Source organism: Mus caroli, chromosome 2, assembly GCF_900094665.2.
Source record: "Mus caroli chromosome 2, CAROLI_EIJ_v1.1, whole genome shotgun sequence".
NCBI classification, from domain to species: Eukaryota; Metazoa; Chordata; class Mammalia; order Rodentia; family Muridae; genus Mus; species Mus caroli.
In genome coordinates, this window is record NC_034571.1 from 113,165,276 (window position 1) to 113,178,711 (window position 13,436).

The 13,436-nt window shown below is 45.6% G+C and overlaps 1 protein-coding gene across 3 annotated transcripts in view; it reads right to left on the reverse strand.

Moving 5' to 3' along the window:
* Positions 1 to 13,436, reverse strand: part of Vps39 (VPS39 subunit of HOPS complex) — a 41,713-nt gene that overhangs the window by 17,923 nt on the left and 10,354 nt on the right. For all 3 annotated transcript variants that reach the window (XM_021183447.2, XM_021183453.2, XM_029473727.1), the window contains 5 exons: positions 12,683 to 12,775; positions 10,245 to 10,428; positions 9,599 to 9,719; positions 9,384 to 9,504; positions 4,329 to 4,458 (listed from right to left, as the gene is read on the reverse strand). In XM_021183447.2, coding sequence (XP_021039106.1) covers positions 4,329 to 4,458; positions 9,384 to 9,504; positions 9,599 to 9,719; positions 10,245 to 10,428; positions 12,683 to 12,775 — 649 coding nt within the window. The remainder of the gene's footprint in view (positions 1 to 4,328; positions 4,459 to 9,383; positions 9,505 to 9,598; positions 9,720 to 10,244; positions 10,429 to 12,682; positions 12,776 to 13,436) is intronic.

Sequence of the window (13,436 nt, forward strand, 5' to 3'; positions counted from 1 at the left end):
TACCCAGGGAGCTGGGGGGATCTGCAACCCTATAGGTGGAACAACAATATGAACTAACCATTACCCCCCCACACACACACATACACCAGAGCTCATGTCTCTATCTGCATATGTATCAGAAGATGGCCTGGTCAGCCATCAGTGGAAAGAGAGGCCCATTGGTCGTGCAGACTTTATATGCCTCAGTACAGGGAAACGCCAGGGCCAAGAGTTGGGAATGGGTGTGGGGGGGAGTGGGTGTGGGAGGGTGTGGGGGACTTTTGGGATAGCATTGGAAATGTAAATGAAATAAATACCCAATAATAAAAAAAATTAAAAAAGAAATGTAAATGAAGTAAATATCTAATGAAAAATTGGAAAAAAAAAGTTTTTTTCCTTTTACCCTTTAGTATATAGCCACAGTGTATATGAAATAGGCACATTGTTTATAACTTCAATTTTGGAAACAATGTGTAAGTTCTTCAACAGCAGAATAAAGTATGTTTACTTCAGCTGATGAGAGTGTTATGATGTAACGCACACTGTAGTTATAAAGTATGTGACATTATGATCACAATTCTGTTAAAGATGTGTACATGTGGAAAACATCTGTATGAAGAGGGATAAAATGAGTGATAAACTTGGATCAAGATTTCTTAAAAGATATTCCTCACATTCTTAAAACATTTGTGCCAACAATCTATGCTTTGTTTTCCTATAGAAAATGTCAGCTTAGGAGGCAGAGGAAGGCAGACTTCAGTGAGTGTGAGGCTAGCCTGGTCTACCGAGTGAAATCCAGGACAGCCAGGGCTACACAGAGAAGCCCTGTCTTGAAAAACCAAACCAAACCAAACAAAAAGGAAAGAAGAGAAGTGGAGGGGAGGGGAGAGGAGAAGGGAGAAGGGAGAAGGGAGAAGGGAGAAGGGAGAAGGGAGAAGGGAGAAGGGAGAAGGGAGAAGGGAGAAGGGAGAAGGTTGAAGGGAGAAGGGAGAAGGGAGAAGGGAGAAGGGAGAAGAGAAGAAAAAAGAAAAGATGTCAGAGTGGGGAAGGCCAGTTCCCCCGTAATGGACACAAGTCTTCGGTGAGGCCCCCAGAACCCAGTTGACCCCATGTCACAGTATCTGACCCATCTAAGAAGACCCTGCTCCTTAGGATCAGGAATCTGGCAGAGCACTGACAAGAATGTGCAACTGAACAGAGCAGCTGGCAGAGCTGCACGGAGCCCCTCCAAAGCAGCTGTGAGGAAATGCAAGTGAGCACGTGGCCTCCATCTGTCTGTCTCCTGCACCTACCTACAGCCACCGCCCACTGACATTCTTCTCAACACCTGTGATAGGAGGCTGCCCGTGATGGGGGGCAGCTCAGGGATTCAAGTCCCAGGTTCCAATTCTACCAGTGCAAAACCAAAAGGTCTTGCAATGTCACCTTTTGTCTATGAAATGTCAAGCTCCTTTGTGACCTTCAAGGTTCTTTGAAATCTAGCTTCAACATATCTTTCTGGCATGATCTACCACACACTACCATATGGTTCACTGGGCTCACAGGAAAGTGGACACAGGTTGGGACTGTGTCTCCATGGTTCCTTCACATTCCAGTTTCCTTCTCACTCTTCAGGGCCCAGTCCACCTCTTCTTTCTTACGTTTGTTTGGTTGTTGAGATAGGCTCTCAAATTATGTGTTAGACTTGCTTAGAATTCACTATGTAGCCCAAGATGGCTTTGTACACTCCTACTATCTAAACATTCCAGGTGCCAAGACAACACACAGGTTGAATCACCATGTCTGACCTCCCTTCATCTTCCTGCTCCTGGAGAACTCTATCACCATGCACCTACCCCCAAGTGTTTAACTGAGTGGCTTCACATGCAAGTACTTTGTGTACCTGTGGTACAATGTATTATCCTAGACACCCCAGCACTGAGGGCAGAGCTGGCACTGCCAACACTTAGGAGAGGGTTCTGAGTCCAGGGTTATGCCTGACATAAAACACTACATACACAAAACTAAGGACTCAGACACAGGAGAAGAAGGATATGATATTCCTCATTCAGAGAAAGGGTGCCAGGCAGCTTACCCACGCTGCTAGCTGGCCAGTTCCTGAATTCCCAGGCACTCTTTCCACTTCATGTACATGTACTGGCTGCTCCCTCAGCCTAGAGTGTTGTTCTCTGGACCCTGGCATTGCTCATGGAGCCACCCTCTGTCAGGTGGTAACTAAAATGCCCCCTCTGTAGAGATGCCTAACTATTTCATATTCAAATGCAATCAGAGCCCTCAGGACATGGGACTGTGGGAGAGAGTGGCAGGGAGCAAGCACAGACATTTGCGGCACTGGGGGCAGGGGGTCCTGAGGTTGTAGACAAGGTACTTAAGCCATGTGAGACTGTTGCCTGCCAGGGGTCTTCCTCCAGCTCACATGCCGCTTTATGGCTTCCTCACCAGTGCTGTGCCGCCGTCTCTGGCATGGCATTCCAGACTCATCTGAGTTTGCATACTGTGAATTAGCTTATGTGTAGGCAACAGCCACACTGGTCTGTGGGTATTGTCTCCCAGACCACTAATGTTTCCAAATTACGGAGAGCAAGCTGGCTCACAACTACAAATGAACACTTTAACCACACCAGGCCTGAAAGAAACAGAAAATCCCACACAAATGCCACTTTAATGCAAATAGCAGCTGGTTAGCAGCTTCCAGGACACATTTTCTCCTAAGTTAAGCCACCTGGGGAAGCTGCTAGTACAGATGCAGTCTTACCAAACACACAAGGCATCCGTCTCCATGCCTCAGCACTGGGATCACAACCAATCGTAGACCACTGCCCTTGGCCTCTTTGGGCTCATCTCAGGTCCTCATGTTTGTCATGGCCATCTCCTGAAACCTGACTGAGCCATTTCTCTAGCCCCACCTCCCTTCTCAACAGCAACCTGCTTCTGCTCGGTGAGTTCCTTCCTGCAAACTATATTTGTGGCTCGAGGACTACCTTAGCCTTCAGATTCAGAGGGCCAACCCTCCTTCCCTACACTAACAAGGCTGGGAATGGGGCCATGACCTGGTGATCAGAGCCCTAGACCCTGAGACAGTGCAGGAGGAGGCTGAGGGTCAGTATGGTGCATGTCCATCCCACACAGTCCTTGTACATATCCCTTTCTCAAGAGGAGTCTGCTTTCCCTTGTCTTACACCTGTAATGACCCTTGTAAATCAACAGAATACAGGAGGCATTGTAGTTACAAAAGGTATCCCAGATCACACCCTCTGGGAAAAGCCAGCTGTTGTGCATGGTACTTGATCAGCTCCGTGAAGACTCACTTGGGAGAACTGAGGACCCAGGACTCAGACAGAACCAACTTGTCAGCCATGACAGTCAGCCGCCTTGGCAAAGGACTGTATAACTGAAGCGCTTTGGTGCTAGCAACTGGCAAGTTGGCAGGGAGTGGCTTTTACAGGGGATGAAGTACCATGGAGATGGGAGGGGCAACAGCTAAGGAAGCGGCTATGTTAAAGTAAGGTCACCTAGTCTGTTGTGGCTAGAAACTAATTTCTGTCCGCCTTCCTGCTTTGAAGGCCTCCAGACTTCCCTTTGGTACCATAAAAGATTGATCCAAAGATGGGTTGGGTGGTGGCAATGGTTGCACACATCTTTAATCCCAGCACTAGAGGCAGAAACAGAGACAGAGGTATAGGCAGGGGGAATCTCAGTGAGTTTGAGGCAAGCATGGTCTAAAGAGCAAGTTCCAGGATAATCAGGGCTACACAGAAAAACTAATGGGGCTGTCTTAAAAAAAAAAACAAAAGTTGACCTATCAATTTTATGGGACCCTATATGATTCACTTAACCCTGTTCAATTGATCAGACTCTAGTAAATTACTCAGAACTCATATCCACTATTCATAACCAAGAACCCAAGTTACTGGCCAAGGACAATTATGGGGAGAAGGTAAGAGAAGGAAGGAGAGGACAACAAAAGGGTGTGGAAGAAAGCCAAACGAATGTAGTAACAGTAGCAGACACACAGTGTGGGTGGCACTCTGTGCTGTTCAGTCGCCTCACCTAACCTTCACAGGATCCTCTAGGGGAGCACTATCATTACAGCTCTTTTGGGAGCATGATCTGTAGAGGAGAGAATGGAAGCTCAGAGCTTTGCATGAGCTCTGGCAGGCTGGACTAGTGACCCTCCTAATGCCATCACATAACCAAGGCAACATATAAGAGGGACTTGTCTGGCTTCTGATTTCAGAGGGATAAGTCTGTCGTGGCTGGGGAAGTGCAGCAACAAAGAGCAGACATGGTCACTGGAGCAGAAGCTGAGGTCTCATATCTTGAAGCCCAAAGCCACACCTGCTTGTTACCTGTGCCAAGTTTAGCAAAGACCTGCATGGACTCATCAAAGCGCTTCTGGCAGAAGAGGTTGAAGGCATACAAGTTCTTAATGTGATGGATCTGCTGCTGCTTTTCACTGTCTGAGTCATCTTTCATCTCCTAAGAAAAGACAGAAGAAAGAAAAGCTCATTCACTCTCAAGTATGTGCTTTGCCCAGATCATGCTTTTTTTTTGTTTGTTTTATTGTTTTGTTTTTCAAGACAGGGTTTCTCTGTATAGCCCTGGCTGTCCTGGAACTCACTTTGTAGACCAGGTTGGCCTCGAACTCAGAAATCTGCCTGCCTCTGCCTCCCGAGTGCTGGGTTTAAAGGCGTGAGGCACCATGCCCGGCTGCTTTGCCCATTCTGAGTGGTAAACCACCCTAGAAAGCACGGGGGCAGGTGCTACAACATTCAAGGGTAGCATCCACCCGTGCAGACTGCCTGACAATCTTCTCCTAAAAACTTTTACTTCTTCAAACAACTACACTAAGACGTGGTTACATAACTAAAATAACATTTAATTTTAGGTGTTTTGCCTGCAGTGCCCATGAAAACCAGAAGAGAGCATCAGGTTACCCTGGAACTGGAGTTACAGATAGTTGTGAGCTGTCATGTGACCTAGTAATCCAGCTTAGGTCCTCTGCAAGCGCAGCCAATGCTCTTAACCTACGAGTCATCTCTCCAGTCCCTTACTTACATAATTTTAAAAATTTATTTTTATTTTATGAGTGTATATCACACACAGGCCTGGTGCCTGGCAATCTTCTCCTTACACTGTTAAGTAGCTATGCAACAAAAACTCACTAGAGCTTCTACAAAGTGCCTAACTAGTGCCCTGAAACCTATTAAGGCCATGACAAGGCCTTAATACAGCCTAGAGGATATATGCTAATTAAATGAACGTGAGTGCCATATTTGATCCTGGTTCCCACATGAAATGGCATTAATGAAAAGCTGGCCAAATCTCATCACACCTAAGGTTAACATTTAAAAGAAAACCTGTTGGGCAGTGGTGACAGACCCCTTTAGTCCCAGCACTTGGGTGGCAGAAGCAATGGGATCTTTGTGAGTTCAAGGCCAACCTGGTCTACATAGTCTGTAAGAAGGAACCAAACTGAAGCCATTTTGAATAAAGCTTTCATTTTGAATAGGGGTCAAATAAACTAAGTTCCCAAGACCTCTCTAGGTAACTGGCATCCTGGTTGGAAAGTTGAGACAAGAATGCTAGGCCATTTCCCCTGCTGCAGTTGAACACCCTGATCAATGAGAACAGGGTGAGTGTAGCACACAGGGAAATGCAGCACACAGGAAAGCCTCCACCCCTGGATCCTGATGGATGGGAAAACGTAACTGTAACTTGGTCCAGATGTTTAAGCTTTTCAGGCTTAAAAGCTCGGTAGCACTCTGGCTCAGGGTCAGTTCAGCTCCCGAGTCTGCCTCCCAGATCAATCAGCAGCAGCTTAATTACAATCAACTTTTCTTGTCTGCATTGACTTAGTGTTTGAACTGTGTTGGGTCTGAGTGGACCCCATAACAGAGAATTCTAGGACAGCAAGACTACACTGAAAAAATCTGTCTCAAAAGAAAAGAGAAAAGAAGAGAAGGAAAGGAAAGACCTGCACATGTGTGCCCTAACACCCACCCACCCACACATATGTATATACACACAACACATTTTTAATTAGGTTAATACATAAATGAAATTCTTCTCAGTTTCTTTCTTCCTCTCTCACCTCTCTTCCCATCCCTTCTACCATCACCCTAGTCCTCAACTGTCAGCACACAGCTGCACCTCGCTGTGCGTGAAGGCTTTCTACACCTGGCTCTGTCCTCTTTTCAAGCTTACTCTCAGAGATTACGACACACCTTCTTCTCTAGTCAGTGTAACTCCAAACATCCTAGAGATCGTTTTCACTTTTCTTTCTTTTCCCATATTTATGTGTGTGTGAGTGTGTGCACGTGCGTGCGCGTGTGCATGTGAGCTACAAGGCTGAAGCAGGGAATCATCTTCAATCCGTCTTCCACCTTACTCCACCAGTCAGGGTCTCTCAGTGAAACCCAGAGCTGGCTGACAGGGACAGTCACTCCAGCCAGTTGGCTCTAGGGATGACCTGTCTCCACTTTCCAAGGCCGAAATTATAGGCAGGCCATCCCATCATATCCACTTTGGGCAACTGTCACACATGTGGTATACAGACAGATATGTAGGCAAAACACCCAGATACATAACAACATAAATGGTTCTAAAAAAAAATTAAAAAAAAAAAGACAAAACATTGGGTTGGAGAGATGGTTCAGTTTAAGTACTAAGATGTCCTTAAGATGGCTCCAGTATTTAAGGACCTGAATTCAGAGTCCCAACACCCCAATAGGACTCTGACCAGGTATACAACTAGAACCCTGTGTTGAGAAGAGCATCCAAAGGCCAGGCAGTTTAGCCAAATTGGTTATCTCCATGCTCAAAAACTAAGGTAGAAAGTGACTGAGGATGCCACCTAACATCACCTTCTGTCACATGCTCATGCATGTACACACACACACACACACACACACACACACACAAGATGAATAGAGAATGCCGATAAAAATATGAAGAAATGCGGAATCTCACTAGCTGCCAGAGGAATGCAAATTAAAACTACATCAAGATTCCAGCCTAGTCCGAATGGTAGTCAGAATGCAAATGAGCATCAAGAGGCACAGGCGAGGGTGAGGACAAGAGGGAGACTATGCACTGCTGGTAGGAACGCCCACAAGTACAGTGCTATGGAGAGCAGTGTGGAGAATGCAAAGAAGCTTAGCACGCATCTTCCATATGACCCGGTCCAGCACTCGGGCACGAGAAGAGCGTCAGGTCCACACAGCCTAGGGACACTTGCAGTCCAGGGTTGACCGCAGCACTGTTCACAACAACTACTTCACGGAGCCAACCTGGATGTCTGGCACAAAGGAAGGGAAAAGGAAAAGTGCCACGTGTATATGCTGGGATGTTAGTTTCAGCCTCAGAAAGACAAATACACCTTTCTACCTCATTTGTGGTTCCTAGATTTTTATTATTATTATTATTTACTAATTTTACATATGTGAGTACATTGCATCTGTCTTTAAACACACCAGGAGAGGGCATCAGATCTCATTACAGATGGTTGTAAGCCACCATGTGGTTGCTGGGAATTGAACTACGGACCTCTGGAAGAACAGTCAGTGCTCTTAACCACTGAGCCATCTCTCTAGTCCCTAGTTCCTAGATTTTTTTACAGATACATAAAATCTACTCCCACCCCTCTTGGTTTGTGTGTGTGTATATATGCGTAAAACTGTCTGGAGGAAAAAAGGGACCAGTGGAAGGGAAGGGAGAGAAAAGGCAGGACAGAGAGAAGAGGCAATATATTTAACATACAATATGTACATGTAAGAGGCTTGAAAAAATTAGCATTTTAAAGTGGGACTTCTAATTTAATTATAAAATTTACACATGCAAAATAAAAGTTGCATTTAAAACAGCCTGCATGGGTTGGAGAAATAACTCAGTCATAAAGTGCTTGATCTTTAAGTCATAAAGAGTTTGACCCCTGAAACCCATGTAAAAAGCATAGCAGAGTGGTACTGAGTGCAATCTCAGCGCTGAGGAGGCGGAGAGAGGAGGCTCCCTAGGGCTCGATGGCTAGCCAGCTTAGCCTAACTGATGAGCCCCAGGTCCCATTGAGACACTCTGGAGGGGTGTGGTGGGGAGAGGATGAGATGGGACAAGGTGGATAACTGTCCAGAGGCACAACACCTGAGCCTGGCCTCTATCCTCCAGATGTGTACACTCCAGCGATGCCCACCAGTACACACACATGTACACACATACAAAAGCAGTTGCCATAAGTAATTAAAGGTGATTGCTGCTTTTCCTTTAGAGACAGTTTGCAGGAATCAAGCTTACTATTATCATCATCAAGACCTCTTTGGATTAGCACCAACCCAGGTTAGGCTCGGAGACTAAGTCCACTCTCTGCAGACACTAAAAAATACCACATAAAGCACACGTGTCAGCCAGCATGTGCTGTAATCCAGCCTTGGAGGGTGAGGCAGGAAAACCGCCATAAGCTTGAGACTGGCACAGGCTACTGAGCCTTGTCTCAAAAACTACACAGGGGGAAACTCACTGGCGATGGGAGGGAAAGTGGAACAAGATGCCCTGCTGCTTTGCTGGGAACAATCCACAGGAACACAAAGGAGAGCGGCTGCAAAGACCTGAATGTGGTTTGTGTCTCCCAGTGGATTCCAGGGTTGGGGATTTGTTTTCTAGGTGGCAATACTGAGAAGTAGGGTGGCCTTCAAGAAGTGGGGCATATGGGGCATACATCACTAGGGACAAAGGGAAAGGGCTGTTATGACCGGAGCCCTGGCCCCTCGTGTCTGTTCATGGTGGGCCTAATTGCATGCCCATGTATTCCTACTCATTCTGAGTGGTATCAAAGCCAAGAGTGGCCCTTGTCATTTGGACTTTGGATCCTGGAAAATGTAAACAAACATTCCTTTTCCTAAGCTGTCTGTTGTGACAGTAAACAGCTGACTGTCCCAGTGGCCACAGTAAACAGAAGGCTGCAGTTCAATGTAAGGTTCAACGTAACAAGAGAGGCAGTCCCAGAGATTGAAGAAGGCTAACACATGCCATCAGAATTCACTGATGAAAGAACTGAGGGCCCTCTAGTGGCTACATTCAATTAGACAGTATTATGACATTTGTTAATGTATGCATTGTCTTTAATTGTCCCAAACAAACCATTTTATTATTTTATTCTTTCATTACTTTCTAGAAGACACCATTATAACTGACATCCACTCTACACTTGAACAGGTCAACAAGGTAAATCACTTACTTTCACTGATACTTGAAGGTGGACTAAAACCCTGCATCAATCCCTCCTGGCTTATTCTTCATTTATATAAACAGATCTAAATACAGTCCAAATACCAATCGCTATGTGAGTTCAGCTGCTTTAAAAAATGATGAGGAAAGCAGACTGCTTCCCAAATCTAAGGAACAAGACTTACAGCGAGCTGCAGAGCCAATTCAAACTGCTTGTCCTGGAGAAGCTGTTGGATTTGGGTTGCCATGGGGACAGGAATGAGTCTCCAAACAAAATGATTGCTGGCCACATAGATAATGTTTGATCTGGAGAAGGAAGAATATTGGTAAGTGGGCATTGGATTGTTTTTAGGGACCTGGGAACAATGCAGCAGCCACAGTGAAGAGAGAAATTCCTTACCCCCCTGATGTAATGAAGCGAGGCCTTTGCAACTCGATGCTTTGGACCAGAAGCCTTGGTTCCAGTGTTCGGATCTCCACGTATCTTGGCAACACTGCAACAATGTATGGAGGCTGGTGCTCTGCAAGAGAGGACATGCCGAGCTGGAGTGCTGGCTGAGGGTTTTGGGTTAAGGATGGGTTTGGATTTAGTTGCTTGTACAAAAGTGATGTAAATGGATCTCAAAAAAAAAAAAAAACTCCTAAGTCAAAAATCCTCAAACAGGAGGATTCTTCACTGTAATTCCCCACTGAAGACTATTGTTTGCTTGAGTGATATCAAAAGACATCTCTTGTATAGCAGAGCTATGCTGTGCTTTGCTAACATAGCAGGACCAGCTAAAAGTTAGCCAAGTAGTGCTGGTACACACCTTTAATCTCAGCACTCAGGAAACAGAGGCAAGCAGATCTCTGGGTTCAAGGCCAGCTTGGTTTACAGAGTACAGCTACGGCCACGCAGAGAAACAAAAAAAGGTGGGGGATGCTGGGTGTGAGTAGAGGAAGGTAGGCAGAGTCTACCTATCTGCTAGGATCATGACAGAACTAATTCTGCAGGGATGACACACACCCCACCCAAACGACAAGGCAACAGCTCCTGTTGGCCTTACCCATGGCCACTGGGATGTCTGTCCAGTTCAGGGCGCATTTCTGCGTGCAGATGCCTTCCTCGTTAAGCACCACAGTCAGATCATCCTGACCCACAGCTACTTTTCCATCTGCCAGAGGGGCAACTAAGGGCTCCAGCTGCTTGCCTGTTGGGAAGAGCTCTTTGATGGACCCCTTTCCATCCACCTGCAGGAAGAAACGGGGGTCACCCAGCACTTCCCAGACAGAGCTCTTTGATGGACCCCTTCCCATCCACCTGCAGGAAGAAACGGGGGTCACCCAGCACTTCCCAGACAGAGGCACGAACGCAGCCTGGGAAAACCCACACAAAACCCAAACCAGAGAAGCCAGTAATGGTCCTTGTTTGACGTGACCATGGTATTTGTTATGACAATCTTTACCACAGTGTAATATGTGTTTTCAAAAAATGGAGACAAGGATCTGCCTGGCACCTACCAATGCTAGGTGCTATGACATAGAACATCGCTGCTGGTAGAAATGCAAAGTGACACAGATAGTTTACATGCTAGCTTGTTATAAAGCTAACACAACATGGGAGCCAGCAACACCACTCCCAGTTATTGTCCAGGGAAATAAAATGTACATTTATACAAACCACTAAATAAAAATGTTTATAGCACCTTTATTCAGAACTGCTAAAAACGGGGAACAACTGTATCTATCAGCTGACAGGTGAATAAGCAAACTCCAGCCCATTCACGTCACAAGCCCCACTCATCTGTGAAAAACAGCAATCACTGATAATGAACACAGATGAATCTCAAATGTCCTGTGCTAAGTAGACATCTCCACTTGATACAACTGTTTATATGACACTCTACAAAAAAACAAAACTTAGGAGACAAAAAACACATCTTGGTAGTGGAAGCCTGGGAGTGGGATGGGAGGCTGTTGGGAGGAATGTATGAGGTGACAGTTGCTTTGAATTGTTACCGTGGAATTAGTTACATAACCCTAGATAGCTGTCAAAGTCCAGATTATACAACAAAAAGAACAGAATTTAATGTATGCCAGGGTCTTAAAGCAAGATTTGCAACCCTCAGAAAATGAATGCTTAAGACAGAGAAGCGGGCTGATGATGTAGCTCAGTAGTGGTGATGTTGTATGACAGATGCAGCCACAGGAGCCACAGTGCCAGCCAGACCCCTGCTCTAGCCTAGGAGCCACGGGGCCAGTCCCCTGCACTGTTAGTATCTTGTCAGCTGAGAACAGTGACTCCTTCAGGACTTTGACCCTGAATACTAGCAATAGTAAAATATTCCCAAACTAAACACATGGCGTGAAATAGCAAAGAACTAAACGATGAAGAGCTAACACAATGGGGAGCAAGAAGGAAGGCTCCTAGAACTGCCAAATCTGGATTAGTAGACTAGGGTGAAGCCAGGAGATTTAGATTACTCTACGAAGTAAGGAACATTCTGTCTTTTCTACTTACAGTATGCAAATGAGAGGGGAAAGGACAATGTTGTGCTATTCACCACTCTGTATTAGAAAAAACAATGATAAAAACAATTTGCACAGCAAGATAGGTTTTTTTTTTTTAATGTGTATGGATGTTTTGCTTGCATCTGTGAACCATAAGGGGTGCCTGGTGTCCATGGAGGCCAGAAGAAGGCATCAGATTCCCTGGAGCCAGAGTTCTAGCTAGTGTTTGGTCACCATGTGGGTGCTGGGAACTGAACCTGGGTCCCCTAGAAGAGAAGTCAGTGCTCTCAACCATCTGAGCCATCTCCAGCCTCCAGCAAGGTATTATTTTTTAAAAAGCAAGGTAGACACCCATATACTAAAAGGCAAGGAATTAGTGTTTTCTCTTCTCTTCTTTCCTTTCTGAGGTGCTGGGGAATCCAACAGAAGCTTCCACCCTTCACCTGCACAGACTGTTTCTGATTTGGGTGGGGCAGCTGTACTTCCTCTATTTCCTTAATGATATTTCCTATGGCATACCTATTCAACTTCTGAAATTGGTGGAAAGACTGAAAACAAATACAGGCAGAGATTTTGAACTCGAAAGCTAAGAGTAGAACTCATGTGTAATTCCTGAGCAGCCTGATCTGTAACACATAGGGAAAAGAGCATGATATTCAGGCAGATGGACTAACAGCAGCCCTAAAGACCTGCCCCAGTCACCAGATACTGTGGGTAATAATGCAGAGAACTGAGAGTTGATTCTGTTTGACTTCAGTTACATGAACACCTGGCTTGTGGAAATGCACGCACACACAGACACACAGATACACAAGACACACCCACACACCCACACAGAGAGTTATGCAAACAAACAGGAGCCCTGTTATACCCAAAGCTCTACTTAAGGAAGTCTCCAGGCCTATGGTTCAGAAGCAATGACCATCTGCCAAGGTAAAGTCATGGTCACTTGCCCAAGGCAAGCTGATGAGAGCAGCAAGAACAGAAGGCTTACCCTGATCAGGTAATAGTCTCTCTTGAAACCAACGCAGATAGAATTTTCACACCATGCCATGGACTTGGGCACATCTGGCACACTAAAGTCTCCCTGGATAAAGAGAATATGAGTTCAACTGAGAAGATGTTAAAACAGGGTGGGATGAGATTCATGTTTTCTGTTATATTACCTCCATTCTGCAAAATACCCTCTATCCATACCTGAGCACAATTCTTTTTTTTTAAAATTTTTTTATTAGATATTTTCTTCATTTACATTTCAAATGCTATCCCAAAAGTCCCCTATACCCTCTTCCACCCTGCTCCTCTACCCACTCACTCCCACCTCTTGGCCTTGGTGTTCCCCTGTACTGGGGCATATTAAGTATGCTAGACCAAGGGGCCTCTCTTCCCAATGATGGCTGACTAGGCCATCTTCTGCTACATATGCAGCTAGAGACACGAGCTCTGGGGGTACTGGTTAGTTCATATTGTTATTCCACCTATAGGGTTGCAGACCCCTTCAGCTCTTGGTTGCTTTCTCTAGCTCCTACACTGGGGGCCCTCTGTTCCATCCTATAGATGACGGTGAGCATCCACTTCTGTATTTGCCAGGCACTGGCAAAGCCTCACAGGAGACAGCTATATCAGGGTCCTTTCAGCAAAATTCTGCTGGCATATGCAATAGTGTCTGCCGTCAGTGCTGCGCACAATTCTTGAAGAACTATATAAATAAAATACAAATAAGGTCTGGACTTAGTTCTAGCACTTGG